This window comes from Hyla sarda, chromosome 2, assembly GCF_029499605.1.
Source record: "Hyla sarda isolate aHylSar1 chromosome 2, aHylSar1.hap1, whole genome shotgun sequence".
NCBI lineage: Eukaryota > Metazoa > Chordata > Amphibia > Anura > Hylidae > Hyla > Hyla sarda.
The window spans coordinates 437,512,323-437,525,256 of record NC_079190.1 but is presented as its reverse complement, the minus strand read 5'-3'; the positions used below and the strand labels follow the sequence as shown (position 1 = coordinate 437,525,256).

General features: G+C 48.4%; 1 protein-coding gene across 8 annotated transcripts in view; it reads left to right on the top strand.

The window, feature by feature from the left end:
• Positions 1–12,934, top strand: part of ITGAE (integrin subunit alpha E) — a 179,621-nt gene that overhangs the window by 35,572 nt on the left and 131,115 nt on the right. For all 8 annotated transcript variants that reach the window (XR_008889048.1, XR_008889049.1, XM_056559190.1 and 5 more), the window contains 2 exons: positions 6,143–6,267; positions 7,497–7,567. Coding sequence is in view for 6 of the 8 variants with exons in the window: in XM_056559190.1 (XP_056415165.1) it covers positions 6,143–6,267; positions 7,497–7,567 (196 nt within the window). In the remaining 2 variants the exon portion in view is untranslated. The remainder of the gene's footprint in view (positions 1–6,142; positions 6,268–7,496; positions 7,568–12,934) is intronic.

Below are 12,934 nucleotides of genomic sequence, written 5' to 3'. Positions count from 1 at the left end.
TGCTATGCCCCTAAATATTTTGTAAAAAAATACACTCTCTTTTTAATTTCTGGGGCTATTCCCAGAAAGGGAGAATATTTGTACATTAATTTTAAAAAGCATAAAAAAATGCGCTAGTCTTGTCTACCACTGGGTACCATCTGATTAACCATAGCTATACCTATCGCTGTACCTGAAATTTATTAACTTTTCCTTTAAAACAGCTTAGAAGTCCTTAGGTGACCTAAGAGTGTTATAGAGGGCTTTGAGGGCTCTTATACAGTGTTAGATACACATTTTTGGGACAGGACTAGTTGGGTAGAAACAGAACTTTTTGCCAAAGTTCAGCGAATCGGCAGAACCAAACTTTTGAGAAGTCAGTTTATCCCTAATCACAGTAGCTCAAGCTGTTCGTTACTTTTAGACATGCCCAGCATTTTATGTTAGCTTAAAAGGGTATTCTATCAACTGGCTCCAGATTTTTAAATTACCTCTATTAAAAAATATTAATCCTTCTAATAATTATCAGCTGCTGAAGTTGAGTTGTTCTTTTCTGTCTGGCAACAGTGCTCTCTGCTGGCATCTCTGCTTGTCTTGGGAACTGCACAGAGTAGAAGAGGTTTGCTATGGGGATTTGCTTCTTTTCTGAACAGTTCCCGAGACAGGTGTCATCAGAGAGCACTTGGACAGAAAAGAATAACTCACATTCAGCAGCTCATAAGTACTGAAAGGATTAAGATTTTTAATAGAATTAATTTACAAATCCTCTTAACTTTCTGGAGAAAGTTGATATATATATATAAAAAAAGTTTTTCCTGGATAACCCCTTTAAAGTTGGCTTAACAATCTATGCCTTTTGGTGCATTATGTTGCACTCTAAGCCATGTCCCTTCGATCATATCATGGAGTGTCTAGAACACATAATAAATGTATTTTAGATGAAAAGATGTCAAGATGTGTCTAAGTTTGAAATTATAGAGAGCATTTGTCTTTGGTTGTACAATAAAACTCCTACATGTTTGTTTTAAACGAAGGTATTACTTTGCAGACTGCTGATTCATATTGAGAATATGTGGTTTGTCTGTCACATCCCCTATAGACAATTTGAGACTTGGTTACTGATACTAGGTGACACTTTACATTCTGTAGGCATTGTTTCTATGAAACATAACTTTCCAGAGCAAGGGGGTGGGTTCTCTGACAGTGATTCAATGACACAGAGATTTGCAAGAGGGACTATGCCACGTGTTTTAAGGCTAGGATGAAACTACAATTGTGCCCCCTATGGTACGCATATGTCAGCAACCTAACAAAATTGGATGTGAACATATTGAAGCACAGACATGGAACGCAATAACTTCAATGACCTGAATGTAGTCAGCTAGTCACTACATTTGGGTGATTTCCCTCATGTATATGTGTTATGACTCAGACTCAAAATCGTGGAGTCCTAGTTCATACACATCTATGTTTGGAAAAATACCCAAATATAGTTACTAGAATAGCAGGAAATGCAAATCATCAGCACACTGTATTGTTCAGTAAAAATTGTTACGTTTTTTTTCAAAGCAAAGGCTACCATGTTCCTGTAAATATTGCTTACGTGTAAACCAATCTTGCAAAGCAGATGTGGTAAAGACATAACAAGGAATTGGGAAATCCTATTTTCAGAAATATTTTTCTGCCCACAGTCCGCTTCTGCTGTGCTCTTCTGCATATTTATTTCCATCAAGACAGCAGCGGCAAAAAAGATATCGCCAGCCCTGTGTACTGTAACTGTTACGCCTAGCGCTCCGGGTCCCCGCTCCTCCCCGGAGCGCTCACGGCGTCTTTCTCCCTGCAGCTCCCCGGTCAGTCCCGCTGACCGGGAGCGCTGCTCTGTCATGGCCGTTGGGGATGCGATTCGCACAGCGGGACGCGCCCGCTCGCGAATCGCATCCCAGGTCACTTACCCGTTCCCGTCCCCTGCTGTCATGTGCTGGCGCGCGCGGCTCCGCTCTCTAGGGCGCGCGCGCGCCAGCTCCCTGAGACTTAAAGGGCCAGTGCACCAATGATTGGTGCCTGGCCCAATTAGCTTAATTGGCTTCCACCTGGTCCCTGACTATATCTATCCTCCTTCCATGCACTTCCTTGCCGGATCTTGTTGCCCTTGTGCCTAGTGAAAGCGTTTTGTGTGTTTAAAGCCTGTGTACCAGAACTTCTGCTATCTCCCCTGACTACGAACCTTGCCGCCTGCCCCCGACCTTCTGCTACGTCCGACTTTGCTTCTGCCTACTCCCTTGTACCTCGCCTATCTTCAGCAGCCAGAGAGGTGAGCCGTTGCTAGTGGATACGACCTGGTCACTACCGCCGCAGCAAGACCATCCCGCTTTGCGGCGGGCTCTGGTGAAAACCAGTAGTGTCTTAGAACCGGTCCACTAGCACGGTCCTCGCTATCCCTCTCTGGCACAGAGGATCCACCTCCTGCCAGCCGGCATCGTGACAGTAGATCCGGCCATGGATCCCGCTGAAGTTCCTCTGCCAGTTGTCGCTGACCTCCCTACGCTGGTCGCCCAGCAAGCTCGTCAGATCGCCCAACAAGATCACCAGCTGTCGTACTTGACCACCATGACACAGCAACTCCAGTCACAACTACAGCAAGTACAGTCACAGCTACAGCAGCAACAACCATCTCCTCCGCCAGCTCCTGCACCCCTTCCGCAGCGAGTGGCCACTCCTAGCCTCCGCCTGTCCTTGCCGGACAAATTTAATGGGGACTCTAAGTTTTGCCGTGGCTTTCTTTCGCAATGTTCCCTGCACATGGAGATGATGTCGGACCAGTTTCCTACTGAAAGGTCTAAGGTGGCTTTCGTAGTCAGCCTTCTGTCTGGTAAAGCTCTGTCATGGGCCACACCGCTCTGGGACCGCAATGACCCCGTCACTGCCTCTGTACACTCCTTCTTCTCGGAAATTCGAAGTGTCTTTGAGGAACCTGCCCGAGCCTCTTCTGCTGAGACTGCCCTGCTGAACCTGGTCCAGGGTAATTCCTCCGTTGGCGAGTACGCCATACAATTCCGTACTCTTGCCTCTGAACTATCCTGGAATAATGAGGCTCTCTGCGCGACCTTTAAAAAAGGCCTATCCAGCAACATTAAAGATGTTCTGGCCGCACGAGAGACTCCTGCTAACCTGCATGAACTCATTCATCTAGCCACTCGCATTGACATGCGTTTTTCTGAGAGGCATCAAGAGCTCCGCCAGGAAAAAGACTTAGATCTCTGGACACCTCTCCCACAGTCTCCACTGCAATCTGCGCCTAGGCCTCCCGCCAAGGAGGCCATGCAAGTGGATCGGTCTCGCCTGACCCTGGAAGAGAGGAATCGCCGTAAGGAAGAGAATCTTTGTCTGTACTGTGCCAGTACTGAACATTTTTTGGTGGATTGCCCAATCCGTCCTCCACGTCTGGGAAACGCACGCTCGCACCCAGCTCTCGTGGGTGTGGCGTCTCTTGATGCTAAGTCGGCTTCTCCACGTCTCACGGTGCCTGTTCGGATTTCTACTTCAGCCAGCTCTTCCCTCTCAGCCGTGGCCTGCCTGGACTCTGGAGCTTCTGGGAATTTTATTCGGGAGTCCTTAGTGAATAAATTCCGCATTCCGGTGACCCGTCTTGTCAAGCCACTCCACGTTTCCGCGGTCAACGGAGCCAGGTTGGATTGCACCGTGCGTTTCCGCACGGAGCCCCTCCTAATGTGCATCGGACCTCATCACGAGGAAATTGTATTTTTGGTCCTTCCTAATTGCACTTCTGAAGTTCTCCTTGGACTACCCTGGCTTCAACACCATTCCCCAACCCTGGATTGGTCCACTGGGGAGATCAAGAGTTGGGGCCCCTCTTGTTCCAAGGACTGCCTTCAACCGGTTCCCAGTACTCCCTGCCGTGACCCTGTGGTTCCTCCTGTATCCGGTCCCCCTAAGGTCATTAAGGACTCTGCCTGCCACAGGAAATGCCTCTCCCCCCCTCCCAGTCCCATCAGGCAAGCCCCTGTGTCCCCGCATGGCCCTCGTCCTGGTGTCACACTGCCCCGTGCCAGGTCTCGCCCTCTGCCCTCTCTCCCCATTCCTACTCCTGCTGTTCTGCCTGCCGTTGAGGAATCCCTCCATCCTTTCCCGGTGTCCTCATCCCAGGGGAGGCAGTTACCGGATAAAGAGAAGGGGAGACCTAAGGGGGGGGGGTACTGTTACGCCTAGCGCTCCGGGTCCCCGCTCCTCCCCGGAGCGCTCACGGCGTCTTTCTCCCTGCAGCTCCCCGGTCAGTCCCGCTGACCGGGAGCGCTGCTCTGTCATGGCCGTTGGGGATGCGATTCGCACAGCGGGACGCGCCCGCTCGCGAATCGCATCCCAGGTCACTTACCCGTTCCCGTCCCCTGCTGTCATGTGCTGGCGCGCGCGGCTCCGCTCTCTAGGGCGCGCGCGCGCCAGCTCCCTGAGACTTAAAGGGCCAGTGCACCAATGATTGGTGCCTGGCCCAATTAGCTTAATTGGCTTCCACCTGGTCCCTGACTATATCTATCCTCCTTCCATGCACTTCCTTGCCGGATCTTGTTGCCCTTGTGCCTAGTGAAAGCGTTTTGTGTGTTTAAAGCCTGTGTACCAGAACTTCTGCTATCTCCCCTGACTACGAACCTTGCCGCCTGCCCCCGACCTTCTGCTACGTCCGACTTTGCTTCTGCCTACTCCCTTGTACCTCGCCTATCTTCAGCAGCCAGAGAGGTGAGCCGTTGCTAGTGGATACGACCTGGTCACTACCGCCGCAGCAAGACCATCCCGCTTTGCGGCGGGCTCTGGTGAAAACCAGTAGTGTCTTAGAACCGGTCCACTAGCACGGTCCTCGCTATCCCTCTCTGGCACAGAGGATCCACCTCCTGCCAGCCGGCATCGTGACAGTAACTAGATTTCGATACAACTAGCAGATGTGGTTGCACAATACTTTACTGATTTATGAATTCAAACAGAGAAAAAAACAGACATGGCCACACATCTACAACATGCACAATGATCTAAGGCTTCTCAGCAACATTCATTAAACTAACAGTTCGTTAGTGTACTTTATGATCATGAAGTGCAAGCTCTCTAGCCACGTCATGGCCACCTGTAAGTAGCGGGTCCCTAACATCCCTAACATAACATGGCGCTGCACCGAGCGTCGACCCCCACCGCCGCAACACCAGTGCCCACAGGGGGAATGGCCCCCTGGCAGAGCAGCCCCAATGCCGCCCAAACCAGAATCTGGCCCGCGCCTCCCCAGAGACATGGTGCCGCAGCAGCAATGGACGCCGCAAAGCGCAGCACCAGTGTGAACAGTTATAAAAGCTCACTTACCATGTGCTCCCAGTCAAAAACTGGGAGGCTGCCAGAAATGATGGGGCCATATACAGCTTCCTGTTAATTTATATAGGCCTGGGCTGAGGGGCAGAGTGCTGACCAAGTAAAAACAAAAAAAAAAGGGGGATAGAAAACACAATGTGAATTCAAATGGAGAAAAAAAACAGACATGTTGTCGCACCTCTACAACATGCACAATGATCTAAGGCTTCTCAGCAACATTCATTAAACTAACAGGTCATTAGTGTACTTTATGATCATGAAGGGCAAGCACGTTAGCCATGTCACGGCAACCTGTAAGTAGCGGGTCCCTAACATCCCCCTCTTTTTTTGTTTTTACTTGGTCAGCACTCTGCCCCTCTCCCTCAGCCCAGGTCTATATGAATTGGCAGGAAGCTGCATAGGCTGGCTGTCTGGTGCTGTGCTGTGCAGCATCCATTGCTGCCGTGGCGCTGTGTCTGTGGAGACTGGTGTTGCGGTGGTTGTGGTCGCCGATCAGTGCAGTGCCATTTTATGTTAGGGATGTTAGGGACCTGCTACTTACAGGTGGCCATGACGTGGCTAGTGGGCTTGCACTTCATGATCATAAAGTACACTGATGACCAGTTAGTTTAATGAATGTTGCTGAGAAGTCTTAGATCATTGTGCATGTTGTAGATGTGTGAACATGTCTGTTTTTTCTCTCTATTTTATGTTTCTCACTGCATAATGTCCCTTAATATCATATATTAAGTCATTATTACCATTAATATACTGACTGTTCGTACTGTTTGGTAATGTGTCCCCCTTCTTGTCTTTCCAGAGTTTACGTTTTCTCACCTTTAAAGGATCCTGAGAGGCGAACATTTGAAGGGCTATATAAATGTGAACTTAAAGATGTTGACCTACATCTGCAATGTAAAATGGAGAACATTAAGCTGCCCTCAGGTATCCTTTATCTCCCAGGCATACTTAAGCTTTCTATGGCTTCCTGAACTTCATTTAGAATACTTGCATTGCATTGACCGCAAAGCTGAACACCTAAACCAAAGTAAGAAAGTAGTATTTATTTCCAGTTGCTGGTAAGATTAGGGCTACAAAGTGACAGTAAGGCTATGTTCACATGACCAAAATTCTGCAATTCTGCTTAAATTCTGTTCGGCAAAAGTGCAGAGGAATTTGGGCAGAATTTGCAGAATTGCAATTCTGCAAAATTACGCAACATTTTAAGACAGGTCTTTAAATTTTGAGGAATGTGTCAATTCCGTGGCTGAAATTCCCCAGTGTGAAAGGGACAGAGAAATCGCATCGTTTTGCAGCAGAATTTTGCAGCGTAGATTTTACCATGTGCACATAGCCTAAAGCAGGTCCATGCCTGATGGGTAGTGCATAACATGGATTCTCTTTTTGGTGTTTTTTAAATCTTTTTGTCAAGCATTGCCTATTCACCTGGGCATAACACAGTGAATACATTTCGGCCAGAGTCTTCTTTAAACAAATAGTCTCCTAGGTAAACCCAACTTTGTATAGTACCCTCTCAAATACAGTAGAATTGTCTGGTGGCTATAGACTCAGAGATAACAGTAGGAAGGACCACTAGGTCATATGTCCTGGGAAAGCAGAGTGTTTACTAATGTATTATGGGCATTTATAAAGCATCATTTATGTATCAATGTACTTTAATATACAAATATATTTGTACATCTCTAAACGTCCCCAACCCAGTCCTCAAGCTCACCAACATTCTGTTTTTTTTTAGTACGCCATTAGAATAAAACAGTTAAAGGGGTACTCCGGCCCTGAGACACCCTTTGGATAGGGGAGAATATGTCGCAATCTTGTATTCGACCACAGGGCCGGAGTATCAAGACGTCACGACTCCGTCCCCGTGTGACGTCACCCCGCCCCCGCTATGCAAGTCTATGGGAGGGGTCATGATACTCCGGCCCCGTGGTCACCACCCGGCTGTTTGTGAGCTGGCACCGCGGCGTGCAGCTCAAACAAGTGGGTGGCGAATACAAGATAGTGGATAAGATGTCTCAGGGCTGGCATAAACCTTTAAAACTGGTGGTGGGTCTTGAAGACTGGGTTGGGGCACTCTGACATAGAGAATATATAATATCAGCAATCTTTTGCCAATCGTACATTATTTATGTAGTAATTTTTATTATTTCTAGGACAAGACCCAGTAAATCGAGTCAATCCATATCCAATTGTTTCTTTTGCCAGAAATGCAGACAGCTTTATGGTAGGTTTTTACAATCACTGCACAATTATTTAAGGTCAATGGCCGACAATGCGCCTGTAACCAACGCCATCATTATGTTTTGCAACAATTAGGTTGTGAAGGTCTTGAGACAGCTTTTTGCTTTTCCCCATCATGAGATGTGTCTTATATAACACCTTGGCTTAAAGAGGTACTCCGGTGGAAAACTTTTTTTTTTTTTTTTTAAATGAACTGGTGTCAGAAAGTTAAACAGATTTGTAACTTACTTCTATTAAAAAATCTTAATCTTTTAGTACTTCTTAGTACTTAGAGTAATTATATATTTTTTCAAAATTTGTATCTTGTAATTGAAGCACGATCAAGGTATTTATTATTGTATATTGTTCATCTATGTATCAGGTAACTGGTACTAGTCTTGAGGGGTTGGTTACTGTTTAAATTTAGATTTGTAAATGACTTCTATTAAAAAATATTAATCCTTTCAGTACTTTTTAGCAGCTGTATACTACAGAGAAAATTATTTTCTTTTTTAATTTCTTTTTTGTGTTGTCCACAATGCTCTCTGCTGACACCTGATGCCGTAATAGGAACTGTCCAGAGCAGGAGAAAATCCTCATAGCAAACCTATGCTACTTTGGACAGTTCCTGACACGGACAGAGGTGTCAGCAGAAAGCACTGTGGAGAACACAAAAAAGAAATTAAAAAAGTAAAGAATTTCCTCTGTAGCATACAACTGCTAAAAAGTATTAAAAGATTAAGATTTTTTAATAGAAGTAAGTTACAAATCTGTTTAACTTTCTGACACCAGTTCATTTAAAAAAATAAAAGGTTTTCCACCGGAGTACCTCTTTAAGCCATGTTCACTGTTACGCCGAGCGCTCCGGGTCCCCGCTCCTCCCCGGAGCGCTCGCTACACTCCTCTCACTGCAGCGCTCCGGTCGGTTCCACGGACCCGGGGCGCTGCGATACCGCCTCTGGCCGGGATGCGATTCGCGATGCGGGTAGCGCCCGCTCGCGATGCGCACCCCGGCTCCCGTACCTGACTCGCTCTCCGTCAGTTCTGTCCCGGCGCGCGCGGCCCCGCTCCCTAGGGCGCGCGCGCGCCGGGTCTTTGCGATTTAAAGGGCCACTGCGCCGCTGATTGGCGCAGTGGTTCCAATTAGTGTTTACACCTGTGCACTTCCCTATATCACCTCACTTCCCCTTCACTCCCTCGCCGGATCTTGTTGCCTTAGTGCCAGTGAAAGCGTTTCCTTGTGTGTTCCTAGCCTGTGTTCCAGACCTCCTGCCGTTGCCCCTGACTACGATCCTTGCTGCCTGCCCCGACCTTCTGCTACGTCCGACCTTGCTTCTGTCTACTCCCTTGTACCGCGCCTATCTTCAGCAGCCAGAGAGGTTGAGCCGTTGCTAGGGGATACGACCTGGTCACTACCGCCGCAGCAAGACCATCCCGCTTTGCGGCGGGCTCTGGTGAAAACCAGTAGTGACTTAGAACCGATCCTCTAGCACGGTCCACGCCAATCCCTCTCTGGCACAGAGGATCCACTACCTGCCAGCCGGCATCGTGACAGTAGATCCGGCCATGGATCCCGCTGAAGTTCCTCTGCCAGTTGTCGCTGACCTCACCACGGTGGTCGCCCAGCAGTCACAACAGATAGCGCAACAAGGCCAACAGCTGTCTCAACTGACTGTTATGCTACAACAGCTACTACCACAGCTCCAGCAATCATCTCCTCCGCCAGCTCCTGTACCTCCTCCGCAGCGAGTGGCCGCTTCTGGACTACGACTATCCTTGCCGGATAAATTTGATGGGGACTCTAAGTTTTGCCGTGGCTTCCTTTCCCAATGTTCATTACACTTGGAGATGATGTCGGACCAGTTCCCCACTGAAAGGTCTAAGGTGGCTTTCGTAGTCAGCCTGCTGTCTGGAAAAGCCCTGGCTTGGGCCACACCGCTCTGGGACCGCAATGACCCCGTCACTGCCTCTGTACACTCCTTCTTCTCGGAAATTCGAAGTGTCTTTGAGGAACCTGCCCGAGCCTCTTCTGCTGAGACTGCCCTGTTGAACCTGGTCCAGGGTAATTCTTCCGTTGGCGAGTATGCCGTACAATTCCGTACTCTTGCTTCTGAATTATCCTGGAACAATGAGGCCCTCTGCGCGACCTTTAAAAAAGGCCTATCCAGCAACATTAAAGATGTTCTGGCCGCACGAGAAATGCCTGCTAATCTTCATGAACTTATTCACCTAGCCACTCGCATTGACATGCGTTTTTCCGAAAGGCGTCAGGAGCTCCGCCAAGATATGGACACTGTTCGCACGAGGCGTTTCTTCTCCTCGGCTCCTCTCTCCTCTGGTTCCCTGCAATCTGTTCCTGTGCCTCCCGCCGTGGAGGCTATGCAGGTCGACCGGTCTCGCCTGACATCTCAAGAGAGGACACGACGCCGCATGGAGAACCTCTGCTTGTACTGTGCTAGTACCGAACACTTCCTGAGGGATTGTCCTATCCGCCCTCCCCGCCTGGAAAGACGTACGCTGACTCCGCACAAAGGTGAGACAGTCCTTGATGTCAACTCTGCTTCTCCACGTCTTACTGTGCCTGTGCGGATGTCTGCCTCTGCCTTCTCCTTCTCTGCTGTGGCCTTCTTGGACTCCGGATCTGCAGGAAACTTTATTTTGGCCTCTCTCGTCAACAGGTTCAACATCCCAGTGACCAGTCTCACCAGACCCCTTTACATCAATTGTATAAACAATGAAAGATTGGACTGTTCCATACGTTTCCGCACGGAGCCCCTTCTAATGAGCATCGGATCTCATCACGAGAGGATTGAACTTTTGGTCCTCCCCAATTGCACCTCGGAAATTCTCCTTGGACTTCCCTGGCTTCAACTTCATTCCCCAACCCTGGATTGGTCCACTGGGGAGATCAAGAGTTGGGGGCCCTCTTGTTCCAAGGACTGTCTAAAACCGGTTCCCAGTAACCCTTGCCGTGACTCTGTGCTTCCTCCAGTAACCGGTCTCCCTAAGGCCTATATGGACTTCGCGGATGTTTTCTGCAAAAAACAAGCAGAGACTCTACCTCCTCACAGGCCTTATGATTGTCCTATCGACCTCCTCCCGGGCACTACTCCACCCCGGGGCAGAATTTATCCTCTCTCTGCCCCAGAGACTCTTGCCATGTCTGAATACGTCCAGGAGAATCTAAAAAAGGGCTTTATCCGTAAATCCTCCTCTCCTGCCGGAGCCGGATTTTTCTTTGTGTCCAAAAAAGATGGCTCTCTACGTCCTTGCATTGACTACCGCGGACTTAATAAAATCACGGTTAAGAACCGCTACCCCTTACCCCTCATCTCTGAACTCTTTGATCGCCTCCAAGGTGCCCACATCTTTACTAAATTGGACTTAAGAGGCGCCTATAACCTCATCCGCATCAGAGAGGGGGATGAGTGGAAAACAGCATTTAACACCAGAGATGGACACTTTGAGTATCTGGTCATGCCCTTTGGCCTGTGCAACGCCCCTGCTGTCTTCCAAGACTTTGTTAATGAAATTTTTCGTGATCTATTATACTCCTGTGTTGTTGTATATCTTGATGATATCCTAATTTTTTCGGCCAATCTTGAAGAACACCGCCAGCATGTCCGTATGGTTCTTCAGAGACTTCGTGACAATCAACTCTATGCTAAAATTGAGAAATGTCTGTTTGAATGCCAATCTCTTCCTTTTCTAGGATACTTGGTCTCTGGCCAGGGACTACAAATGGACCCAGATAAACTCTCTGCCGTCTTAGATTGGCCACGCCCCTCCGGACTCCGTGCCATCCAACGTTTTTTGGGGTTCGCCAATTATTACAGGCAATTTATTCCACATTTTTCTACCATTGTGGCTCCTATTGTGGCTTTAACCAAAAAAAATGCCGATCCCAAGTCTTGGCCTCCTCAAGCGGAAGACGCCTTTAAACGACTCAAGTCTGCCTTCTCTTCAGCTCCCGTGCTCTCCAGACCTGACCCATCTAAACCCTTCCTATTGGAGGTTGATGCCTCCTCAGTGGGAGCTGGAGCTGTCCTTCTACAAAAAAACTCTTCCGGGCATGCTGTTACTTGTGGTTTTTTTTCTAGGACCTTCTCTCCGGCGGAGAGGAACTACTCCATCGGGGATCGAGAGCTTCTAGCCATTAAATTAGCACTTGAGGAATGGAGGCATCTGCTGGAGGGATCAAGATTTCCAGTTATTATTTACACCGATCACAAGAACCTCTCCTACCTCCAGTCTGCCCAACGGCTGAATCCTCGTCAGGCCAGGTGGTCTCTGTTCTTTGCCCGATTTAATTTTGAAATTCACTTTCGGCCTGCTGATAAGAACATTAGGGCCGATGCTCTCTCTCGTTCCTCAGATGCTTCTGAAATTGAACTCTCTCCTCAACACATCATTCCTCCTGACTGCCTGATTTCCACTTCTCCAGCCTCCATCAGGCAAACTCCTCCAGGAAAGACCTTTGTTTCTCCACGCCAACGCCTCGGAATCCTCAAATGGGGTCATTCCTCCCATCTCGCAGGTCATGCGGGCATCAAGAAATCTGTGCAACTCATCTCTCGCTTCTATTGGTGGCCGACTCTAGAGACTGATGTGGTGGACTTTGTGCGAGCCTGCACTATCTGTGCCCGGGATAAGACTCCTCGCCAGAAGCCCGCTGGTTTTCTTCTTCCTCTGCCTGTCCCCGAACAACCTTGGTCTCTGATTGGTATGGATTTTATTACTGACTTACCCCCATCCCATGGCAACACTGTTATTTGGGTGGTCGTTGATCGATTCTCCAAAATGGCACATTTCATCCCTCTTCCTGGTCTTCCTTCAGCGCCTCAGTTGGCTAAACAATTTTTTGTACACATTTTTCGTCTTCACGGGTTGCCTACGCAGATCGTCTCGGATAGAGGCGTCCAATTTGTGTCTAAATTCTGGAGGGCTCTCTGTAAACAACTCAAGATTAAATTAAATTTTTCTTCTGCATACCATCCTCAATCCAATGGACAAGTAGAAAGAATTAACCAGATCTTGGGTGACTATTTACGACATTTTGTTTCCTCCCGCCAGGATGACTGGGCAGATCTTCTACCTTGGGCCGAATTCTCGTATAATTTCAGAATCTCTGAATCTTCCTCCAAATCCCCGTTTTTCGTGGTGTACGGCCGTCACCCTCTTCCTCCCCTCCCTACCCCCTTGCCCTCTGGTCTGCCCGCTGTGGATGAAATTTCTCGTGATCTTTCCATCATATGGAGAGAGACCCAAAATTCTCTCTTACAGGCTTCTTCACGCATGAAGAGATTCGCGGATAAGAAAAGAAGAGCTCCTCCCATTTTTTCCCCTGGAGACAAGGTATGGCTCTCCGCCA